General features: G+C 33.4%; 5 protein-coding genes and 1 long non-coding RNA gene across 8 annotated transcripts; 5 read left to right on the top strand and 1 right to left on the bottom strand.

The window, feature by feature from the left end:
* The first annotated feature begins 3156 nt into the window (after positions 1–3156).
* On the top strand, positions 3157–4029 carry LOC109174223 (SKP1-like protein 1A). The gene has a single exon (XM_019323474.1). It carries the CDS (start codon positions 3547–3549, stop codon positions 4000–4002), a length of 456 nt encoding a protein of 151 aa, XP_019179019.1. The 5' UTR covers positions 3157–3546; the 3' UTR covers positions 4003–4029.
* Positions 4030–6286: 2257 nt separating this feature from the next.
* LOC109174221 (SKP1-like protein 1A) lies at positions 6287–6760 on the top strand. The gene has a single exon (XM_019323473.1). The coding sequence runs from the start codon at positions 6302–6304 to the stop codon at positions 6758–6760; it is 459 nt and encodes a 152-aa protein (XP_019179018.1). The 5' UTR covers positions 6287–6301.
* Positions 6761–8030: 1270 nt separating this feature from the next.
* Positions 8031–10741, top strand: LOC109174225. Its single transcript, XR_002053033.1, has 2 exons — positions 8031–8099; positions 10590–10741. It is a non-coding gene; the product is annotated as an uncharacterized LOC109174225 (long non-coding RNA).
* LOC109174219 (E3 ubiquitin-protein ligase Topors-like) lies at positions 10587–13356 on the bottom strand. The gene is made up of 6 exons (XM_019323470.1): positions 13253–13356; positions 12202–12652; positions 11918–12055; positions 11776–11833; positions 11410–11642; positions 10587–11321 (listed from the first exon to the last, which is right to left on the bottom strand). The coding sequence occupies exons 2-6, from the start codon at positions 12570–12572 to the stop codon at positions 11246–11248; spliced, it is 876 nt and encodes a 291-aa protein (XP_019179015.1). The 5' UTR covers positions 12573–12652; positions 13253–13356; the 3' UTR covers positions 10587–11245.
* A 1330-nt stretch (positions 13357–14686) lies between these two features.
* LOC109174224 (SKP1-like protein 1A) lies at positions 14687–15142 on the top strand. The gene has a single exon (XM_019323475.1). The coding sequence runs from the start codon at positions 14687–14689 to the stop codon at positions 15140–15142; it is 456 nt and encodes a 151-aa protein (XP_019179020.1).
* A 401-nt stretch (positions 15143–15543) lies between these two features.
* Positions 15544–19074, top strand: LOC109174220 (vesicle-associated membrane protein 724). Of its 3 annotated transcripts, XR_002053032.1 has the most exons (5): positions 15544–15792; positions 17141–17282; positions 17402–17522; positions 18311–18373; positions 18463–19074. XR_002053032.1 is itself a non-coding variant. In XM_019323472.1 (4 exons), exons 1-4 carry the CDS (start codon positions 15603–15605, stop codon positions 18320–18322), a joined length of 465 nt encoding a protein of 154 aa, XP_019179017.1. In that variant the 5' UTR covers positions 15544–15602; the 3' UTR covers positions 18323–19074. The 3 variants fall into 3 exon arrangements, 2 of the variants coding, with proteins under 2 accessions (XP_019179017.1, XP_019179016.1); XM_019323472.1 differs by having other exon boundaries at positions 18311–19074; XM_019323471.1 differs by lacking the exons at positions 18311–18373; positions 18463–19074 and adding an exon at positions 17666–17710.
* Positions 19075–22842: the final 3768 nt, after the last annotated feature.

Raw genomic sequence — 22842 nt, forward strand, 5'->3', positions numbered from 1 at the left:
ACAAACTTGTGATAGTTCTAGTCTTAATGTAAGACTTATTTGGGCAGAGAGATGACTTGCATGAAGGAATTTTGTGGTGGCAATGATCGAGGGAAGCCTCAATTCGATAGTAGATATGGTCGTCTTTAATCCAATAAATCAAGATTTTCAGTAGTACAATGTCATAGATTTTAAGAAAATGATCAATACATGATTTAGAAGCGGGCGTATATATATGACATGCATTCACACTATCACCATTGCCTTTAAAAGTTAAATTGTATTTATATTAGTACAAATTAACATCCCTTTTTAATATGGAGTATAATATATCAAACTTAACCTCTCACTTAGAAAAAGAAAATTCTTAATTCATTTTGATTCGACCTAAGCCGAAAGTGGATCACATTCAAAATTATACTTCAAAATGACCACTTTAAATTGTCATTTTTAGCTAATTTTTTCAACAAACATTAAGCTACCATATTTGATGGTCTTTTCGGGACTAGGTCCACCATAAATCGGGTATGAAAGTACATAACTAGAGTAGAAAAATAGTAGTATTATTGTTCGGGGTGCTAGACCCAAGTATGTACAAAGCCCAAGATACTGACCCAAAGAGGTATAGTAAATAATACAAGCTATAGCCCAAATAATGAACTAGAAATAATAACACTGCTCCTAGGATCGAACCCTGATGTATGGGTTGTAAGCTAGGACCACAAGCCACTGAGCTAGAAGTGTTGTAATGGTTAGACTAGGTTGTCCCTCAGAAGGCAGAACACCCCTTCTTATGAAGCACCTCGACCCCACAACGCCATCCACATATACAGTTCCAAACGTGCCTCCTCTCCACCAACCACGTGTATGCCACGCCCAACTTGTGCCAACCTCCAAGTATACGTAACATGTGCCAACTTCGCCGAAGGGGCGCCAGAGCCACAACGGGGCATGCTCCACCCACACCAACCACGCCATAGCAAGCGGAGACCAATGGACCCCAACACCAGCCCCTCGCCACCCGACTGTGGGCGTCCATGGTCATGCTGTGGAGATGACCCAACGAGCCGGGCCGCACCCCCTCCACCCACCCCTACCAGCCCTCGCCTCTCTACTCCATTGGGCAAACCCGCCTGATTCCTAAATCCATCTTGCTCATCATAAGGCCACTTGACCAAACTGAGCCCAACAGACAGCCCGCAGCCCATATCCCCATCAAGATTGAAGAAGCCGAGTGAGTTGCTTGTGCATGTTGCAAAACAAATTGAAGAAGAAGCAAGCACTGATGAGACTGCAATTTATGAAATAGAATATACGAAACAAAACAATTCATCTGCACATCACCAAAAATAGTACATTTCTTTAAATAAGTTGCAAGTATAATGCAGTTTAAATACAAAACAAGGAATAAGAAGCCTATAACAGAAAGATATTCAAGCTTCCTTCTGCCAACTCTGTTTATGTGCTGTGACATTAGGCTTACAAAACCTGCAAGAAATGCAGCTTAACAGCTGAACTGACATTTTCAAGATTAAGTTGTGATTCAAATTCTCTACTTTCAATTTGGAGAATCTACTTCAGAAAAAAAAAGTCAGGGAAAGACAAAAATAATGCAATTTGAAAGGGTATAGAAACTGATAAACCATCTAATCAGTGGGTTTATCATGTGGCGGCCGTGTCCTGCTAGTGGCACCACCAGATGAGCTTCCAGGCTCTTGAGATTCAACAAGCTTGCGCAGCTGCTCTTGAAGACCTCGGACTCTATCTTCAGTTCTGCGGAGCTTCCTCCATCTGTAGGCAAACCAGAGACCAAACCCTCCATACACAACGATATACGAACCCCACACATAAGGGTAAGTTTCTGCATTCTCTTTGATCTTGCTATACTGTTCTTGGATCCTTCCCACCCAGCTACTACTAGATGAGCCTGTCCCTTGCATCTCTACATGTATTGCTTGTTGATCATCTTCTCCTTTTTGCTGAGTAGCCATAATTTATAACAGGTCCTGCTACTAATGGGTCAAGTTCAATTCTAAGTTGCTTGGCTATACCAGGAAATAAGCAAATTCGATACTGGGGCCAACTGTCAGCAAAAAGATAGTATTTCATTAGTACTAACTACTATAAGGTATAAAATGAGCAACAGTTACTATGTACAAATATGGAGTACTAGTTTCAAAGAAGTAAAGAATTCAAGAATTCAATTTATCTAACTTGAAAATATACTTCAATAAACCAGTAAAATGCATTTGGTATCACTCCATATAAATGCTAAAGTTCACAATGGCTCATATACCCGTGGAAGTAATAATATATTGCATGCCTCCACGTCAAAGATACTATTCTAAATATGAGATAGCAATGGTAGAGTTATCTATTCCATATGGCATTAAGAAGAGTAATCAATTCCTTACTCTATGTTCTCAAACTGGCAAAACCATTTTGGCTGCCAAACTAACAATTAATACTGTTTAGAATATATCTAATTCAATATGGCTGGATGCTCCAAAGAAGAGATGCAAAAGAACAGACTCCCTACCTACATTATGAGATGAAATAAAGGCATGGATTAGGAAGGATTTATACGTGATAGCAGACAATCTGCACATTGAACCGCATAAACCATGTCCCCTCTTAGAAAGCAAAATAGGAATTTAACTTGCCAGTTGCCACTAGAATCAACTACTCCAATCTTTTTCATACATATAATTTTTTTTAACGAATTTCTGTCTCCAATCTTTTTCACTCAGTAGGGAGGTGCTTAACTGCATTTAGAGCATCAATAAACAAGAATTTTGAATAGATTGTTATATTAGCAATTAGTAGAGTTATATACTTCTATTTACTCAACAAATAGTCAAATACCTAGTAATACTTGTGAACGAGAAAACACAAATTTAGTTGGCAAATCGCATAATGGTCTACCTGAAGCTAGGGCAGCGGCAAGAAGGGGTATGGACTATGGAGAATGGACAGTCGACAAAGAACAACAGGGGCTCATAATACACTACCAAAACTCAGATTTAATATAGATATATAGATACAGCACATATCTCATTTTGATTCGCTCACAAAATTTATACAGAGTATATAACTACATACCAGAATTTGAGAAAATAAGATTTTATATTTTGAATTGTGCTTACGGAGGTCGGAGGCTGTCGGTCGGCGATCCAAATGGTGGTGGATGGCATGGCAATGCAGAGAGGGAGTATTTAATTTGAAATTTCAGATCTTCAGAATAATTGAGAAAATTATATAATATTCCATACAAGTTTCATATTTATAAGGACTCTAGGATCCTTCAAGAATCAAAATTGGAAAAGTTGTACCTAATTGGAAGTTGTCTAATCCTAGATGAGTTAGGATTCTTACTTAAAATCGAAATTGAAAAAATCATCCCTAATTGAAAGTTGTCCAATCCTAGATGAGTTAAGATTCCTAATTCTAAACAGAGAGGTTGAACGGGGTACTTATAAAAGGGATTCTCATGTGTTTGAAGAGCACCAATCTTCTATTGTTTTAATTCGCAGTTTTCATAATTCAGCAGAGCAGACGAAATTGACGATGTCTTCTAACAAGATGATCATATTGAGGAGTTCCGACGGGGAGATATTCGAGGTGGAAGAGGCGGTGGCTCTTGAGATGCAAATGATCAAGTACATGATTGACGATGAATGTGTGGACACTACAATTCCCATCACCAACGTGACTGGCAAGATCTTAGCTAAGGTTATAGAGTATTGCAAATCACATGCCGAAGCCGCAAAGACTAGCCAGGATGATCTTAAGGACTTTGATGCTAATTTCATCAAAGTTGACCATAATACACTATTGGATCTCATAATGGCCGCTAATTTCCTTAACATTAATAGCTTGCTTGATCTTACCTGTCAAGCTGCTGCAAATCTGATCGAGAAGAAGACAGTGGAGGAGGTCCGCAAAATTTTCAACATTCAAAATGACTTCACACCTAAGGAAGAAGAAGAAATCCGTAAAGAGAATGCTTGGGCATTTGAATAAAATTCATATATATTTTTTAGATGCTAGCAGGACTTTAGGATCAATATCATAATAATAAATAAATTTATTTCGTCTGATATAATTGCACTGCATTGTTGTGTTGTTTTCGTATTGAATTCAATCTATTTTATACTTTATGTAATTCATTGACAGCTTTCAAAAAATAAAAATAATTTTTTTTAAAAATATTTTTAACGAATTTCTGTCACCACAACCCCTAATATTTGCTGTCAAGCTAAATGGTATGTATCATGTATGTGTATTAAAAGAATGCACAAGAATAAAATAGCATTCATCTACTTTGTGGAGTAAAGAGATTGTTTACAAGGTAATAATAGCCTTCAAGAAGCTTAATATCAGCCATAAAGCAACCCAACAACATATTATTCCATTCAATACTGAGACCTATATTGTAGACCCAATTAGTTATAACCACCTAAGTCAACTGAAACATGATAAAGAACATTTAGCTCAGCAATCCTATGGGAAATAGGAATGCCACTCTGTTCTAAATAGAACTTCCCATTATCTAAACAAATACTCTCATATCCGGTTCTCAAGTTAAAATAACTAAATGCATTAGTGTATTAAGTATGAACATAACACCATGATTTTCTAAAGTATCAAAGTAATTTAAACAAAGTATAATGAAATATCCACGCTCCATCACTAAAGCAAATGTCCAAATAAGGAAAAATTTACCACCAGAATGGAAGCAGAAGCACATGATTTAGGTAAAGTGTATCAAACCAGGAGTATACATCATGCATTCTAGGAGTTATTCATAAACTTAATGCCTAACTTCTGGAGTGCGCATAGCTAGAATTTGAAATGCACACACCAATTACCAGGAAATACTCAAATGGACCTAAAAATACTTGCAATATGAAAATAAACTCAAAAACTCGAGAATGTTTTCTGCTTATTCAGTAACTCAGTAGAAAACTTGGATTCCAAATCTTCATAAACAATTTCAAATGGAACTAATTATAAACTTGACCTATCAAATAACAAAATATGAAATCACATCCAGAAATTGAGACACTGAACAGTCATTTCCACCAATGGAGGGATAAAATAAAAAACTTATGTATGAGCAAGACTAGGCAGTCAGAACAGGCTGGCAGGGCGCATTAGTCCGTAACCTGCCATTTGTTATGGCAGGCCAGGAAATCTTCAACCCAACCTGCCTAAAGTTACAAAAAACAAAATAATGTAATAAAATACCAAACAAAAAATGCAATGATTAGTCTAGATAGTTCTAAAGAAACTTAATACGAAGTTCAGATAAACAATTACATTCAGTCCATGTAATGATGTGAGAACATTTGATTGGCATTATTATTTGTTGAGAAACCACATACAAATTAAAAGTTCAATGGTCAGAAATTGCATATTTCTGTTCTGCACGTTCAAAAGAGAGCTAGCTACCCATTCCAACAGCCCTAGGCTAGTACAGTATGATTTTAAAACAAACAAAAGCAATATCAGTAAACAGCTAGCATTATCTATGTCATGCAAGATGGGCTATGGAGAACGGACAGTCGACAGGGAACAACAGGGGCTCATAATACACTACCAAAATTCAGATTTAGTATAGACACAGCACATATCTCATTTTGATTTGGTCACAAAATTCGTACGGAGTATATAACTAACTATATACCAAAATCTGAGACAATGAGATTTCAAAATTGGAAGTGTGCTTACGGAGGTCGGAGGCTGGCGAGGTTGGAGGCTGGCGGTCGGCGATGGATGGCAAGGCGGTGACGGAGTATTCAATTTGAGATTTCAGATCTTCAGAATAAGGTTTGTTAATTGCTTGTGAGTTGTGAGCTTCAGACCGGCTTACGTTTCGGAAAAAGGCTAGCCGGCGGCCGGCGCTCCTCGGCGGCTCTGTGTGCTGCTTGCGTCTAGGATTTAGGACTTCACAAAAGAAGGATTTTAGAAAGAGTTAATGACATATGGTACTTCGAGTATAGAAGTTAAAATTAGATTTAAAAAAAAAATAAATTTAAAATTTAATTTAGAGGACCACAAATAGTTAAAATTTAATAATTGAACGTATAAAATGATTCTTCAAAGAATTAAAATTGAAAATGTCATACCTAATTGGAAACGGAAGTTGTCCAATCCTAGATAAGTTAAGACCTAATCCTAGATAAATTAAGATTCCTAACTCTAAACAAAGAGGTTGACCAGGATACTTATAAAAAGGGATTCTTATATGTTTGAAGAGCACCACTTTTCGATTGTTTTAATTTACAGTTCTTAATCTTCAATAGAGTATACGAAATTGATGATGTCTTCTACTAAGATGATCATATTGAAGAGTTCCGACGGGGAGATATTCGAGGTGGAAGAGGCGGTGGCTCTTGAGATGCAAATGATCAAGTACATGATTGACGATGAATGCGTGGACACTACCATTCCCATCGCCAACGTGACTGGCAAGATCTTGGCTAAGGTTATAGAGTATTGCAAATCACACGCTGAAACCGCAAAGACTAGCCAGGATGATCTTAAAGACTTTGATGCTAATTTCATCAAAGTTGACCATACAACACTATTGGATCTCATATTGGCTGCTAATTACCTCAACATTAATAGCTTGCTTGATCTTACCTGTACAGCTGCTGCAAATCTAATTGAGAAGAAGACAGTGGAGGAGATCCGCAAAATTTTCAACATTCAAAACGACTTCACACCTAAGGAAGAAGAAGAAATACGTAAAGAGTATCCTTGGGCATTTGAATAAAATTCATATATATTTTTTAGAAGCTAATAGGATTTTAGGATCAATATCATAATAATAAATTTGTCAATAACATAATAATAAATAAATTTATTTCTGTAATAGAGTCAGTAGCATTCAAAAAATAAATAAATAAATAAATTTATTTCGTTTGATATAATTGCACTGCGTTGTTGTGTTATCTTCATATTGAATTCAATTTATTTTATACTTAATTTATTGACAACTTTTAAAAAATAAAAATAAACATTTTTAAATATTAATTGTTAAAAAATTACATATAAGAATGAATTGAAAATTTAAAGTTTAATCATTATTATTAATTTTTCTATCATTATAATTTTATAATAATTTTGCTATCATTTTGTTTTTTATAAATTTATGTTTATTCTAAGTTGAACGGATAAATATAATATTAACATGTTAGATAGATATATGCAGAATGATACACTGATAACAAAATTGATTACTTGGTAAGGTAGCGTGGGTTAACAATATATTGGTGGTGTTTGGTAAATGGTTGTTAGCCTATAATTGTTAGCTAATTTGGTTTGTGGACTTAACTAATTGATAAAATTAGTTGATTATAAAAAAATATTTGGTAAATTAGTTGTTAGCTGTTAACTAATTATATACAAAATGGCTTTCTCAAAAAGTTAATCGAAAAAACTATTTTGAGTAGCTTTTTGAAAAGATAAGTTGTTACAAAAAACTAATTAATCAAAACACTCATATTAATTGTTTAACCAAATCAAACAACTAGTAGTAGTGATCAAATAAGTCAAAATTGACTAATAGACTAACTATTTTACCAAAATGACCATTATCTTTTATTTTGTAATATAATATTAATATGTTAGTGATTAGATTAATTATTATTATTAAATATTAATAAAATAAAATTTGAGTTGGCATAACACATTTTCATAACAATGTTTTCCTTAGAAGTCTAACATAACCTCTAAGATGAGTTTGATAATGTAAGTAATTGAACAAAACAAGTATTTTAATGTACAAATTCAAAAAAGCCTTTTTGGGCCAAGGATTCCAATACTTGTTATAATTGATGTACAATTGCAAAAAAATTAAAATACACAAAAGCATATAATATAATAACCTCACATGTACTTTATCCATTCAACACCCAAACAAGATTAAAATGTTTGCGAGATTAGTCCGCACAAACTTAGCTCAATTGTATAGAAAGCAGTGTTAGGAAAATGGAGAAGATTAAAATGATGAACAAAACAAAACAAACACTACTACTACACCTCTAAAACTCTGGTGTAATATGATTCTACAAGTGAACAAAGAAAACCTGGAGTCTAAAACCAAATCTGGAGTTCATGTAAGAACAAGAATGAAGTTCTTTTATGACCTCTTGACCAAGATTTGCAAAATAATCATCACAATTCACATTACTTACCCTCACTCGGTGATACGGTACTCAAGCCAAGACCCTAACTCCACCACAAAAGCTAGCGCATGAGTGGAGGGGTTTGGCCCCAACTTAAGTACCACTCCACAATCTCTTGTGGAGCCGATGTGGCGTCCTATCATTGCCCACCCCTTGAGAAGCCGACGTCCACGACGGCTTACTCTAGATGGCTCACACTCTGGATTCTTCTCGGCACCAGGTAGCCCTTTTCCCCTTTGGATGGCTTCACTCCGGACCTTATCAAGCACCAGGTAGTCCTTTTCTAGGTCGCCCACTCCGCTAGGCCGGCACCAGATGAGTGGACGGCTTCACTCTGGATAACTTTCACTCCGGACTCTTCTCGATTCCCTTTGAATATTATCAAGTACCGGGTATATTAGTGGTTATCCACTTATCCCATATAATAATAATAATAATAATAATAATAATAATAATAATAATAATAATAAGGGAAAAGGGTCAAATAGCCCCTCGAACTTTAGCTTAAAAGTCAATTAAGCCCCTAAACTTTTTAAAGGTTCAATTACACCCATCAACAATTCATTTAGGTGCAATGAAGCCCAAAAATAAGTTAATGACCTGCTATCACAGGTCATTAGGGTTCAGGCCACCTTCTGGCGAATTTTCCAACAAAAAAAAGGTGACTAGCAACCGACCTAGATTTGCCAAAAATTTCGCCGGTCACTTCTTTTGTCGAAAATTTCGTCGGTCACTTTTTTTTTTTTTTTTTTGCCGAAAAATTCGTCGAAGGGTGGCCTGAACCCTAATGACCTGTGATAGCAGGTCATTAATTTGTTCTTGTTTTGTTTTGGGGCTTCATTGCACTTAAATGAATTGTTGATGGGTGTAATTGCACCTTTAAAAAGTTTAGGGGCCTAATTGACTTTTAAGTTAAAGTTCGAGGGCCTATTTGACCATTTTCCCTAATAATAATAACCATTTCATTCCACTTCCTGCATCTGCTGAATCATACCATAGTGGGGCGTTCTTGAGTCAATTGCAAAGAGGATGAGCTCCACGGGATATCTGACGACCCACATCCAAGTCTCCGTTTTTGCCTCAAGCCATTGTGCTCCATGGGATATCTCCATGACTGCAAATCCCATTACCAGACGACCCACATCCAAGTCTCTGTTTTTGCCTCAAGCCATTATTTCCAGGTTGATACTCTCAACGAAAGCACCAAATGATACGGTACTCAAACCAAGACCCTGACTCCATCACAGAAGCTAGCTCATGAGTGGAGGTTTGACCCCAACTTAAGTACGACTCCACAATCTCTTGTGGAGCCGATGTGGGATCGTATTACTCGGGGTGTATGCTATTTTGCTTCTGAACAATCCCTTGCAGCCTAGGAGGCGCGCCTAGATGATCATTTAATTTTATTTTATATACACTATAGTTTCATTAAAACACAACTAGATAATCATTTCGATATAATTACAGCTTCATTGTACAACATACACTCAAATATGTGAAATGTTATTCAGTTTCATTTTATATATACTGCAGTTTCATTTCACCACAACTACAATACCATTTGATATAACTGCAGTTTCATTTGATAATATAAAAATAATACGTGAAGCAGTGTCAATTTAGATACACTGTAGTGTCACTCCGTTAACAGCGCGTCGTTTATTTACTTAAAGAAACGGCGCCGTTTTGATGCGTGGTGCATAATCGATTATGCACCGCGATCCACGATATAACAACTGATTAAAATGATAAACAAAACAAAACAAACACTACTACTACACCTCTAAAACTCTGGTGTAATATGATTCTACAAGTGAACAAAGAAAACCTGGAGTCTAAAAAAGAACTAATTTCACTTTTGGTCCCACAACTTTAGAGGTTCTATCATTTTTGGTACACAACTTTAAATTTTTTTAATTTTGGTGTCTAACTTTGCTATTTTTATCAGTTTTGGTCGTTTCGACCAAATTGGCTACGAAATATTGCCAAATTTTACATTTTAGGGGCAAAATTGTCATCCTAAGGAAAGATCTTCAATATCTAAACAAAAGAAAAATCATATTAAGAGAAATATAAGAGTTTGTCAATCGTCGATGCTATAAATCTCATAGATTTGTGTCTAGTTTCTGTCCGTCTTCCCAATTATTCTCATCGATCAAACACCTATAGATATGATTTTAGAGTGATTTTGTTTAGATATTGAAGATGTTTCCTTGGGATGATGATTTTACCCCTAAAAATATAAAATCCAGCAACATTTCATCGTCAATTTGGTTGAAAGGACCAAAATTGATAAAAATAACAAAGTTAGGCACCAAAATTGAAAACTTTTAAAGTTGTGCACCAAAAGTGATAGATCATCTAAAGTCGTGGGACCGAAAGTGAAATTAATTCGTCTAAAAAACAAATCTGGAGTTCACAAGCTGTGAAAGCCGCACTTATGTCAAACATAGTAATGTTTTGATACATCAGAAAACTAAGCTGGAGTTGTGTTCTTATAAATGTTTTGCCATTTCTATAATTTCAATAAGCACTTTTGACTCTCTCCAAGGGTTCATGTAAGAACAAGAATGAAGTTCTTTTATGACCTCTTCACCAAGATTTGCAAAATAATCATCACAATTCACATTACTTACCCTCACTCGGGGTGTATACTGTTGATGCTTCTGAACAATCCCTCGCAGTCTAGGAGGTGAGGCGCGTCTTCCTTAAGTTATCACCCTCCCAACTTGTTTTGAGACACGAGAATTCATCTGTCATGATTTTACTAAAAGTAGCACTTCACTTGCATGCATAGTTAATCAAAATCCGTCCAATCTTCCATATAAGACTACATCATTATTTGCATTGAAGTTGGCCCGCATAAAATGCTTTTCTTGCACAGAAATGAGGATCCCTGTATCTCAGAGAAATTTTCATAAACGCACGAAGTAGCAGACGAATCAGGCAGACAGAAAAACATTTTTGTTCCAAGCTAACCCCTTGCATATTCATGTTGTGGGATCTGAGGAAAGACCGAGAAATCAGTGCATTCTTTTGGCTATTACACCATTAGACTATTATTATTCCATCTAAGTTCGGTTCAATAATCTATATTCCGCCACAGTATCATATGTCTCGAGGGCAAGAGGGCTCTCGGCAAAACATCTGCAAACACATCGAATCAACCATTCAAACATTATTGCCAGTAACAATGAAGCAAGCATGGAATTCATTTAAATACTATGGTGTTTACCTAAGCTCATGCCAAAACATTTCTGTTTTTTCATGCAAGAAAGGCCGCAGAGGAGCAAGAAAGTTAGAACTAGCTTGGTCCCTTCTTTCATTTCCCGAGACAAAAAGTGAGGTGACAACATGGACAATAACGGATGGATTGGGGTCATCAAGAATAGCCTCCAACTCCCTTTTTATCCAAGGTTCTATTCTTTGCATTACCATAGCTTTGGCACTATTGTTGTGTTCCATTTGCTGGAAGTTAATTATTGAAAATATTAGTCCCCAAGACTTAAAGAATGTAACGCAAAACCCCTAACTAAAACAAGACAGTAGTAGTTAATCTGATAATTGCAAGAATGTTCTGATGCATACCAAAATGTTATACCTCTATAAGACGATTTTTGGATGAGAAAGGAACAGCCTGCAATTTCCTTTCATATATGCTGCAAGAAGCATATGAACAATGTCATATACGCAGAAAATAAATATGATTATAATGATGAAAAGGATTAATATGAATTAGCAACCTGGCCCGCCATTGCAGTGTTCTCTCCCTAATGACACCGGCGTTTGCAGCTTCCAATTGGCCAAATGACCTCCTCCTCGGGATTACCCCCGTTCTCGAGTATTGGGTACTTAGTTCTGCCCTTCTTCTTCTAATTAACCTGATTAACATTTCATTCTCCTACTTTAAATTCATATAGACCATATATAGTAGCATAATACTAAGGGAAAACGAAGTTCAGAAATGATTTCACAAAATAGAAAAATCTCAATTAAAAAAAATAACAAATCTAGGTCAGAACAATACCTCAGTTCTTCCAAATGGCTTCTTCGCCTTGCTGGAAAACCTACTGGGCGAGGTCTATCAACCAGTGGGCTTTTAAATTTCTCCTTCTCAAGGGTTCGAGTAGAGAGATCAAATAGGAAAAGCCAAGAGCCAAATCCCGCTTTGCAAAGTGGACAAGTACGCTTGTAATCACTCCACTTGTGGATGCAGTCAGCACAGAAGGCATGCTTGCACAATGGAAGCAATGCAGCTTGGCTTGGCTTGATTTTACAAAGACATATTGGACAAGAATTTTGGGTTACGGCATCAGTGATTTGAGCCAAATCTGAGTGCTTTATGAACTTATGCTTGTATATTCGGCAGTGAGTACTTCTTTCTCGTGAAGGAGCCATGAACTGAAGGATAGGTTGGTTGAAGGTCCCTGGTTCAGCTACTACTAAAGCTGGTTACTTTGATATTGTTCTCTAATCCACTGAAAGGCAATTCGAGTTGATATTAGAATAGATGGTGGCATACTAAAAAAAATGGATTTGGCAGTATAACTCATTGAATACATGTCTAGATTACAGCAAAACTTGACCTTTTACTATGCTACATATGATTATGTCAACAATCAATTATCCAATTTAAAGCTACATGATTTTGATACAGAGCTCTGTGGGTTCCCTTAACAACCAAAAAGAGTTGTTAAGCAGAAGCAGGGACTCATATTCCACTTGAGCTTATGAAACAACCTAGAGCCACAGAAGCAGGGATTCCTCACACCCCACCCCTCCCTTCCTACACTGAAGATTCAGAGTTTGGTACCACAGTGAAATCTCGAATTCTATTTACTCATAAACAAAACAATCAAAATTTTGGCAGCATCTTAAGGGGACAGTTTTATTATTCTAATCCGTATTATTGAGCAATGATTTCTTTCCGCCATCAACATCTCGATACAGCAAAAAAAAAAAAAAAAACCCACAATTTCAATTTCAATTGCACATGAAAAGTAAAGAAATTTATGGAAACCCAAGAAATAGCTAGGAATACATGTTAACGAGAAAAGACAAATGGCATAATGGTCTACCTGAAGCTAGGGCAGCGGAAGGGGTATGGACAGTGGGCAAAGAACAACAGGGGCTCATAATACAGTACCAAAATTCAGATTTAATATAGATACAGCACATATCTATTTTGATTCGCTCACAAAATTCATACGAGTATATAACTATATACCACAGTTTGAGAAAATAAGATTAGGGAAAATTGTAATTTTATGCGTCCAATAATTTGTTAAGTAAATTATTAATGTTACTTTTAAATCACGAGGGGTTTGGTTGGAGGGAGGAAATTATATGGGAAAGAAATTGTAATTTAATGGGAGATGAATTACTCGAAATAAAATGAAAATTTAAAATTTAAATTTTGTGTTTGGTTTACTTCAATAAAATTATTGGGAATTTCAATTTCAATATTTGGTATATATGATAATTGAAAGTGAATAAGTAGTATAAAGTTCAAAATGTTCATTATATTATTGTTGTTAGGCATCAATTTTAGGTTAAAAATAGAGAGGATAATTTTGTCTCATCATTATCTTTTTTCTTCCTAAAATTCATGGAATTAAAATCCCAAGGGGTGCATGAGATTTTAATTCCATGAAAACAAGTGAATTGCAATTCCGTGGAATTGTAATTTCTTCCAACCAAACTAAGAAAGTTAGTGGCCTTTGGAATTATGTGGGAATTATGTGGGAATGGAATTTAAATTCCCTTCAACCAAACGCTCTGTTAGTGGTAGAAATGATTAAATGTTGTCTTTCAATTTTTAAAATGGTATATATATTTTACATTATTGTATCGGAGGAAAATTGAAGGGCAACATTTACCCAACTCATAATTCAAAAGTGATATTAATAATTGACATATTATAGAGGAACCTAAATTACAATTTTTTTCAATTTTATATTTGAAAAATGTACTTACAAAAGTCGGAAGTTGTCGATCGATGGTCCAAATAATTTTCAAATTGACCTTTAATATTTCATACAAATCTCTTTTTTTTTTTTTTGTATAAACCACAATGTAGTCCGGGTCTTTTTTTGTTCGTTTAACGGTCCAGGTCCACCCAGTTCGCTCCGCTATACAAGTCAAGTCTCATATGTATAAGGATTTTAGGCTCCTTTTAATAACAAAAATTGGAAAAATAATCTTAATTAAAAGTTCCAATTCTAGATGAGTTCATATTATTATTTAGAATCAAAATAGGAAAAAAAATCAACCATAATTAGAAGTTGTCCAATTCTAGATGAGTTCATATTATTATTTAGAATCAAAATAGGAAAAAAATCAACCATAATTAGAAGTTGTCAAATTCTATATGAATTAAGATTCCTATTTCTAAACAAAGAGGTTGAATGATGGTACTTATAAAAGGATTTCTCATATGTTTGAAGAGCACCAATCTTCTATTATTTTAATTTGCAATTCCTCACGATTTAGCAAAGTCAACGAAATTGATCATGTCTTCTATCAAGATGATAATATTGAAGAGTTCCGACAGAGAGATATTCGAGGTAGAAGAGGCGGTGGCTCTTGAGATGCAGACGATCAAGTACATGATTGACGATGGCTGTGTGGACAATGCCATTCCCATCGCCAACGTGACTGGCAAGATCTTGGCTAAGGTTATAGAGTATTGCAAATCGCATGCCGAAGCCGCAAAGACTAGCCAGGACGATCTTAAGGACTTTGATGCTAATTTCATCAAAGTTAACCATACAACACTATTAGATCTCATATTGGCCGCTAATTTCCTTAACGTTAAGAGCTTGCTTGATCTTACCACCCAAGCTGTTGCAAATTTGATCGAGAAGAAGACAGTGGAAGAGGTTCGCAAATTTTTTAACATTCAAAATGACTTCACACCTGAGGAAGAAGAAGAAATCCGTAAAGAGAGTCCTTGGGCATTTGAGTAAAATACATATGTAAATTTAGATACTAGCCAAACTTTAGGATATATATCGTTTTAGTTTATTACTACTTTATTTGATATAATTGCATTGCAGAATCTTTATTCATGAAATATTAAAATTATTATTATTTTTACTACCGCCCCAATATGATATAAAGTCGTATAAAGTCTATTCTTTTCTTTATGTCGTCAAAGACTCAAAGTGTCAAACTAAATCTATAATATTTCAAAAAATATTATTAATTTTTAATTATAAATTACAAAATGTCAAGTTGGCTCCATTTTTTTAAAATTAACCAAAGAGAACGGCGCCGTTTGTGGACCTTCTGTTGCATTTAATATTTTATAATTTCTAGAACGTTGTAATAATAACTTCCCAACAAAGTTAAACATCTTTTTGATTGCATAATTTTAAGATCATTTTCTGATTTTCCATTTCTGCTTGGGTGGTGGGTGTGTGAGAGATGGGCCAAGAATCGTTCATATACAGCTTTGTGGCTCGGGGAACTATGGTACTGTCGGAGTACACGGAGTTCACCGGAAACTTCCCGGCGATTGCGGCTCAGTGTCTGCAAAAGCTGCCATCTTCGAACAACAAGTTCACTTACAACTGTGATCACCACACTTTTAACTTCCTTCTCGAGGATGGTTATGGTAATCCTTCTTGTTTGTCTGGGTTTTTATTGTTCTTTTAATTTTGAGCGGTTGATCTCTTTCGTTTTGCTGTGATTTCTGGGGAGGTGGGGGAATTCTGGTTGAACTTGAAGTGGGGATTGTTGGATCTAACATCTTTTAGCTAAAGATTGAATCTTTATCCTATGTGGTTTTTAGGGTCTGCTTTTGAGGTTTTGATCTTTATGATGGAAAATAGTTACTAAACTTGATATAGGCACCAATAGGTACAAGTGTAGAACAGCTTAATTTTTAACTTCTGTTGCTGCTGTTTCTGATGTTGTTGGGATGTGGTGGTGGACATTAGAGGTGTGTTTGGTTGGAACGTGGGACTCGGAATCAGAATGGGAATCAAATACTTTGTAATTAGAATGAGTTTTGGCGAAAGTATTTTGGTGGTTTGGTAGTAGGTTGAAATTGGAATGATTACCTGATTGTTTGGTTATGTAGGGCCCTATAATCGGATTAAAGGTTTTAAAAATACAAAAATAAAAAATAAAGGCAATTGATGTTAACAGTGATGATGAAGTGAGTAGGCAATGTAGTGAGAAAGTCGATGAAGTGAGGGGGGATAAGACTGAATTAATGGAATGATATCTGGTTTAAATTGGATAATGAGTTTTGCAATTATAGGAGTAATCAAATCCAATACCTATGTTTTAAAAAGTTGTCAATCAAATAATATGTATGACTTTCATTACCATTCCTTGTGTCTAACCCATGAACTGAATACACCCTAAATTAAACCTTAGTTGAGGTTGCACGGCAAAGATTCATTTGTATAACTTAAAATCTTTTATGATATTCCTCCATTGATTTAGCATGGCCAATATGTTTAGTTAGTTTACTGAGAAGTATGTACAGGCTATTTTATTGCTTATCAATCTGTTGTATATTCAAATATGAATTATGTATAGCAAAAACTTGCAAGATATTCAAATGCTGCTGGGACATCTCAAGGTTTTGAACATTTGGCTTTGGTTGTAAACTAGGGTAATTGGAAATGGCTTGTGAATGTAGTTCTTGATTAGGGATTGAGAAATTTATTATACTAACTTCTTCAAGAAAAGAATTTGGTGAAAATTGTTGGGAAATCAATTTAGAAGGTTCAGGGCAAGTATTTCTGGGATATTCTTTATCTGCTCTCCCAAAGGGAGCCTTAGTTAAGGGCTTGTAGCCTAGGTATGAGACTCTACACATGAGGTCTTAGGTTCGAGACCCTTTTTATTGGCTGTCATATTGGTATGTAAATTTCCGCCAATTGAGAATTATTTGAATGATATTCCAAAGATCGTTGCAAGTTTGTTGAGATGATGTTTTTACGTGTCAGCTTATTGTGTTGTTGCCAAAGACTCGGTTGGCAAGCAAATTTCCATTGCATTTTTGGAACGTGTAAAAGCAGATTTTAAGAAAAGATATGGCGGTGGTAAAGCAGATACAGCTGTTGCAAAGAGTCTAAATAAAGAATTCGGGTATGTTCTTTTGATACTAGGAGCCGTTCTTATCTATGACTCTTTATATTTCTTTTCATTTAATTTAAATTTTTATTTCTGAGTAGCAACAATAACAATAAATATGTAGAAATTTACAGACCTGTTATGAAGGAGCACATGAAGTATATAATTGAGCATGCAGATGAAATCGAGAAACTACTAAAAGTCAAGGCTCAGGTCTCAGAAGTCAAAAGTGTTATGCTCGAGAATATAGACAAGGTATGGCAAATAAACTTAGGCTCTATTTGGTACTAAGAATTAGTTCGGAATGGAATCATGATTATGACCTCAAATTTTATTCCCGTGTTTGGTTGGTATGTTAGTTTCATTGGAATAAGGAATCAATATTCCATCTGTACCAGTTTTGTTTAGGTACATGGAAGGAATGGTGAGCCCTAGTGAAGAAGGAATCGAGATATATTTTCTTTGGCTCGAACTACTTTGATGAAGTAATATCAATTCCCTTCTATGTTCCCAATTCTAGCATACCAAACAGAGCCAACCATAATTCAACTTGTAATTGTTAATTTTGGTAACCACAGAGTTCTTTGGTTATCTAGTTACCATATCCTTCTTAAAACCAATTGGTGACAAGTAGGTGGACATTAACCAGTTCGGCTGATGCCCAACATGATCTACACTTCAACACTGTCATAAATCAAATTTGTTCAATAATTTTGGTAACCACAGAGTTCTTTGGTTATCTGGTTGCCATATCCTTCTTAAAACCAATTGGTGATAAGTAGGTGGACATTAACCAGTTCGGCTGATGCCCAACATGATCTACACTTCAACACTGTCATAAATCAACTTTGTTCAAGAAGTCCCCATTGTGCATTGGATGTGACGTTTAGTCAATCTTTATTATCGTCTGGAAATATTATATTGTTCTAATGATACACTTGCACTTCTATAGCCTTTCTTAAATGTGGATAGTGCCTTTTCGTTTACAATACGTAGAGCAATGCAAATGTTTCTTGTCCACCTGACGTCTTTATATGTTCCAGACTATTGAATGAGGGGAGAACTTGACTATACTTACCAACAAGGCAGAAGATCTACATAATTCGGTAGGGTTACCTGTATTTTTTGACAAAATATCCTCCAAAAACATGTAACGAGTTCAGTAAACATCTCCTTTGCATTATCTTATTTCCAGGCCAAACAATTCAAGAAACAGGGGACAGAAATCCGTCGCAAGATGTGGTATTAGAACATGAAAATAAAGTTGGTCGTACTGGGAATCATCGTCTTTTTGGTACTCATAATCTGGCTTTCTGTTTGCCACGGCTTCAACTGCACCACTAGCATATCTTTCGCTTAGAACTCGACCAACTCGATTCATTTCCAGACAGGACACTAAAAACACGTCATGCTACACCCGGCAACAGAATTTCCTCTAAAAACATGGACTGCCTAGACGTCTTAGAGTGATGCGCTTTTAGATTCTGTTAAGCACTTTCTTTGTGCTTTTATTCTTGATTTTTTCTTTGGAAAGGAATAGGGGAGATTGAGGTTTGTTGTGGTGTTGGAATAGTGTATTGTTTAGGCCATGGGATGAGATAAGATTGTAAACATGGTTTAGATTTGAAGAGTACAAGGATGTTTGATGAAATAGAATGAGATACAATTCAATTGTATATTATATATGTATGATCAACAGACTACTATAATAGAATATATACACTACAACAAGAATAGACAAAAGGTGCAATCTAGTTTAGCTGCTTTGTTTCTTGATTTTAGTTAATAAAGAGTGGTGAATTTCATTCTTTGGTCTACATTATTTTCCATGACTTTTTTATGGTGAAATTGTAATTTCATTCTCACCAAATTTCATGGAATTTACAATTTCATTATTTGGTTGGAGAATTTTTTTTTTTACAGAATTGCAATTCTATCCAATTATGGTATGGTAATTCATAGGCTTTTTTGGAATTGCAATTTTACAAAATCAGAGTCCACGAAATTGAAATTTCACAGTTGTTTATTATTATTATTATTATTATTATTATTATTATTATTATTATTATTATTATTATTATTATTATTATTATTATCAAGAACATTCTAGTCTTTACTCACTCTTTTCTTTTAATTCTCTGTAATTTTATTTATTTTATCAAACATGGTATTTGAATTTCTACTTTATTTGGCTGAAAGTTAAGAATTTATATATTTTTTTATTTGGTTCATTTTCTTGAACATGAACATATTATTTGTTTTATAATAATAATAATAATAATAATAATAATAATAATAATAATAATCTACAATTCTAATAAGAGCCAATAATGTTAGGCCCTTAACTGGAACAAAAAAATGTCGGTCTTATTGTTTCTTAAAATGAATGGTTCATATTATTTTTTATTTTAGTATTTTTTATTGATTTTCCTTATTTACCCTCTATTATATTATTTTCTTCCCTTAAATAACTTAAATTCCGTTAGTATAAACTTTAGTAACGGAATATTCCGTTAAGTATTTATTATTTTAACTTACACATTAATTTCTATAAGAAAAGTCTTAGTTTTGAACCACATCCTAATTAGAGTTGGCATAATTGTTAAACATATACTACGAATATGTTAAAATATATTTAAAATATATATAATATAAAATTTAACATAAACTTTGTTCAAATAATTAGTCTGACTAAATACATAACATTCAAAGTTAAGCATCAAAGATTATAAATCAAGAACTTTAAAAATCATTTGATCAGAAAAAAACTTAATATTCTTTTGATTATTTAGATCAGAAAAAAATTTAATATTTCAATTATACTTTTGCATTAATATTTTTTGTATGTATTTTTTTAGTCTGACTAAATACATAACATTCAAAGTTAAGCATCAAAGATTGTAAATCAAGAACTTTAAAAATCATTTGATCAAAAAAAACTTAATATTCTTTTAATTATTTAGATTAGAAAAAAAAACTTAATATTTCAATTATACTTTTGCATTAATATTTTCTGTATGTATTTTTTTTTAAATCAATGATTGCATTATTGTTGATGAAAAGTATATACGCCACTTTATTACTCTTATTAAACTAAATAAAGTAGTAGCTACAACAAAAAAAAATACATATCCATTTAATTAATTTTGAATTAGATGTCTATAATGCCTTTATTTTTAAAAAAAAATTATTCATTATAAAAAAATTTAAAAATAGATATAATTTCATTAGTTATATTATCTTTATTTTCTACAATTCAAATATTCATTACCTTCAAATTTATCAATTTATTATATTTACTGCATTGTCCATTGTCTTCTTTTTACATTATCTTGTAATTAAATATCAAAGTTATAATACAAAATACATTATATATATATATTTATTTACCAAGTATTTTATACAAATATAAAAAAAATATTAATATTTTGTTCAATACTTTCACATGATAACCTACGACACACATCTCACAATGCATGAAACATGTAGGGAAAAATTACCACTACCAAATATCGATTAGAAAATTCAATAAATATTATCTTGCATTTATATATTTTGAATTACCGATTTAAATAAATAAATTCATTATTTATTTACATATGCATGAACATCTCCGATATGCATGTCCACCTTGCTAGGTGGACACGGTTCCATAGCATAATTTGCCCACTTTATTGCTCTTAAACTAAATAAAGTAGTAGCTACAACAAAAAATAATACATATGCATTTAATTAATTTAGAATTAGATGTCTATAATGCATTTATTTAAAAAAAATTATTCATTATAAAAAATTTAAAAATAGATATAATTTCATTAGTTATATTATCTTTATTTTCTACAATTCAAAGATTCATTACCTTCAAATTTATTAATTTATTATATTCACTGCATTGTCCATTGTCTTCTTTTTACATTATCTTGTAATTAAATATCAAAGTTATAATACAAAATACATTATATATATTTATTTACCAAGTATTTTATACAAATATAATAAATATTAATATTTTGTTCAATACTTTCACATGATAACCTACGGCACACATCTCACAATGCATGAAACATGTAGGGGAAAACTACCACTACCAAATATCGATTAGAAAATTCAATAAATATTATCTTGCATTTATATATTTTGAATTACCGATTTAAATAAACAAATTCAATATTTATTTACATATGCATAAACATTTCCGATATAATATTGCGTTGATATACTTTGAAATATTTATTTAAAAATAATCATTGGGCATTATCCCATTCGCGCAAAGCGCGTAAAAAAACTAGTAATAATAATAAGTGGTATGGTGGTGGTCTATGAATATTATAGCCTTAGCAATGACTTCTAAATTGTGGACGAATTTGAGTTAGTTTTTTATTTTGATATTTTAAATTATGGTATATTTGAATGTAAACTTATTCGGATATCATGTGATAAATTTTATCTAAATCCTAACCAAATTCTAAATCCTTATTCAAAATGGCAAAATCTGAACTACCTCTTTTAAGATTGACTCTAATTCAAAATCAAAACCGAATTGATAACCACATCCGCTTCTAGGTAAGGTTAATGCCAAACTATTATATTTTTTTTGAATGTTACTGACTCTATTACATTGTAGTATCTGTGCAAATATACTTTCTCAACCTAATGAAGCGCTCAACAACGCCAAGCTATTATATAAAAGTAAAGTTTATTCATTTTTAAATAGTAGTTGTGGATTTTTCTTGTCACCCACAAATAGGAGAAAACAAAAATTGGGAGCAGGGTTTGGGCAGAGACAAAATTTGGAACAATGTATATTTGAAGTATTGTGGATTAGAAGTTGTTGTCAAAAACAATATTATATCACCCCATATGTTTAGAATTTGTTGGCATTGTTTGGTTGTTTAACAGTTGGTTCACCGGGCAGTAAAATCGTAATAAACGTGAGTATTTTCCATAACTATATACTACAATTTGAGAAAATAAGATTTTATTATTTTTCCATAACTATATACTACAATTTGAGAAAATAAGATTTTATTATTTTTTGGAAGTTACTGGCTCTATTACATTGTAGTATCTGTTCATATACTTTCTCAACCCATTGAAACACAAAGAACCAATAACGCCTCCACTGAGGCTTGAACTCATAATCTTTCAAATGAAAGTCCAACCCGAGTACCATTAGACCACATAGTCCTGGTAATCGATAAAAAGTTAATTTCACCAGAGGTCGCTTATCTTTTCTGACAATTTCAAATTTAATCCTAGACTATAGTTATTAATTATTACGATTTATTCTATGTTATAATTCTTACGTTAATATTCTTACTATTATTAACACTTAATTACTTTTAAATATTATTTTTACCACTTATATTATTATATTATTATTATTATTAATAATAATATTATTGTTATTAGTTTCTTTTCAAGTTTTGTTAGTATATAAAGGACGTGAGTCACATAATAATAATATAACCATAATTAAATATTCTTGTATTGTATTCCGTGAGTCACAAGAATAATATAACAATAATTAAATATTCTTCAATTCTAATATTCTTCTAGGATTTCTATTACCATC

Source organism: Ipomoea nil, unplaced genomic scaffold, assembly GCF_001879475.1.
Source record: "Ipomoea nil cultivar Tokyo-kokei standard unplaced genomic scaffold, Asagao_1.1 scaffold0572, whole genome shotgun sequence".
NCBI lineage: Eukaryota > Viridiplantae > Streptophyta > Magnoliopsida > Solanales > Convolvulaceae > Ipomoea > Ipomoea nil.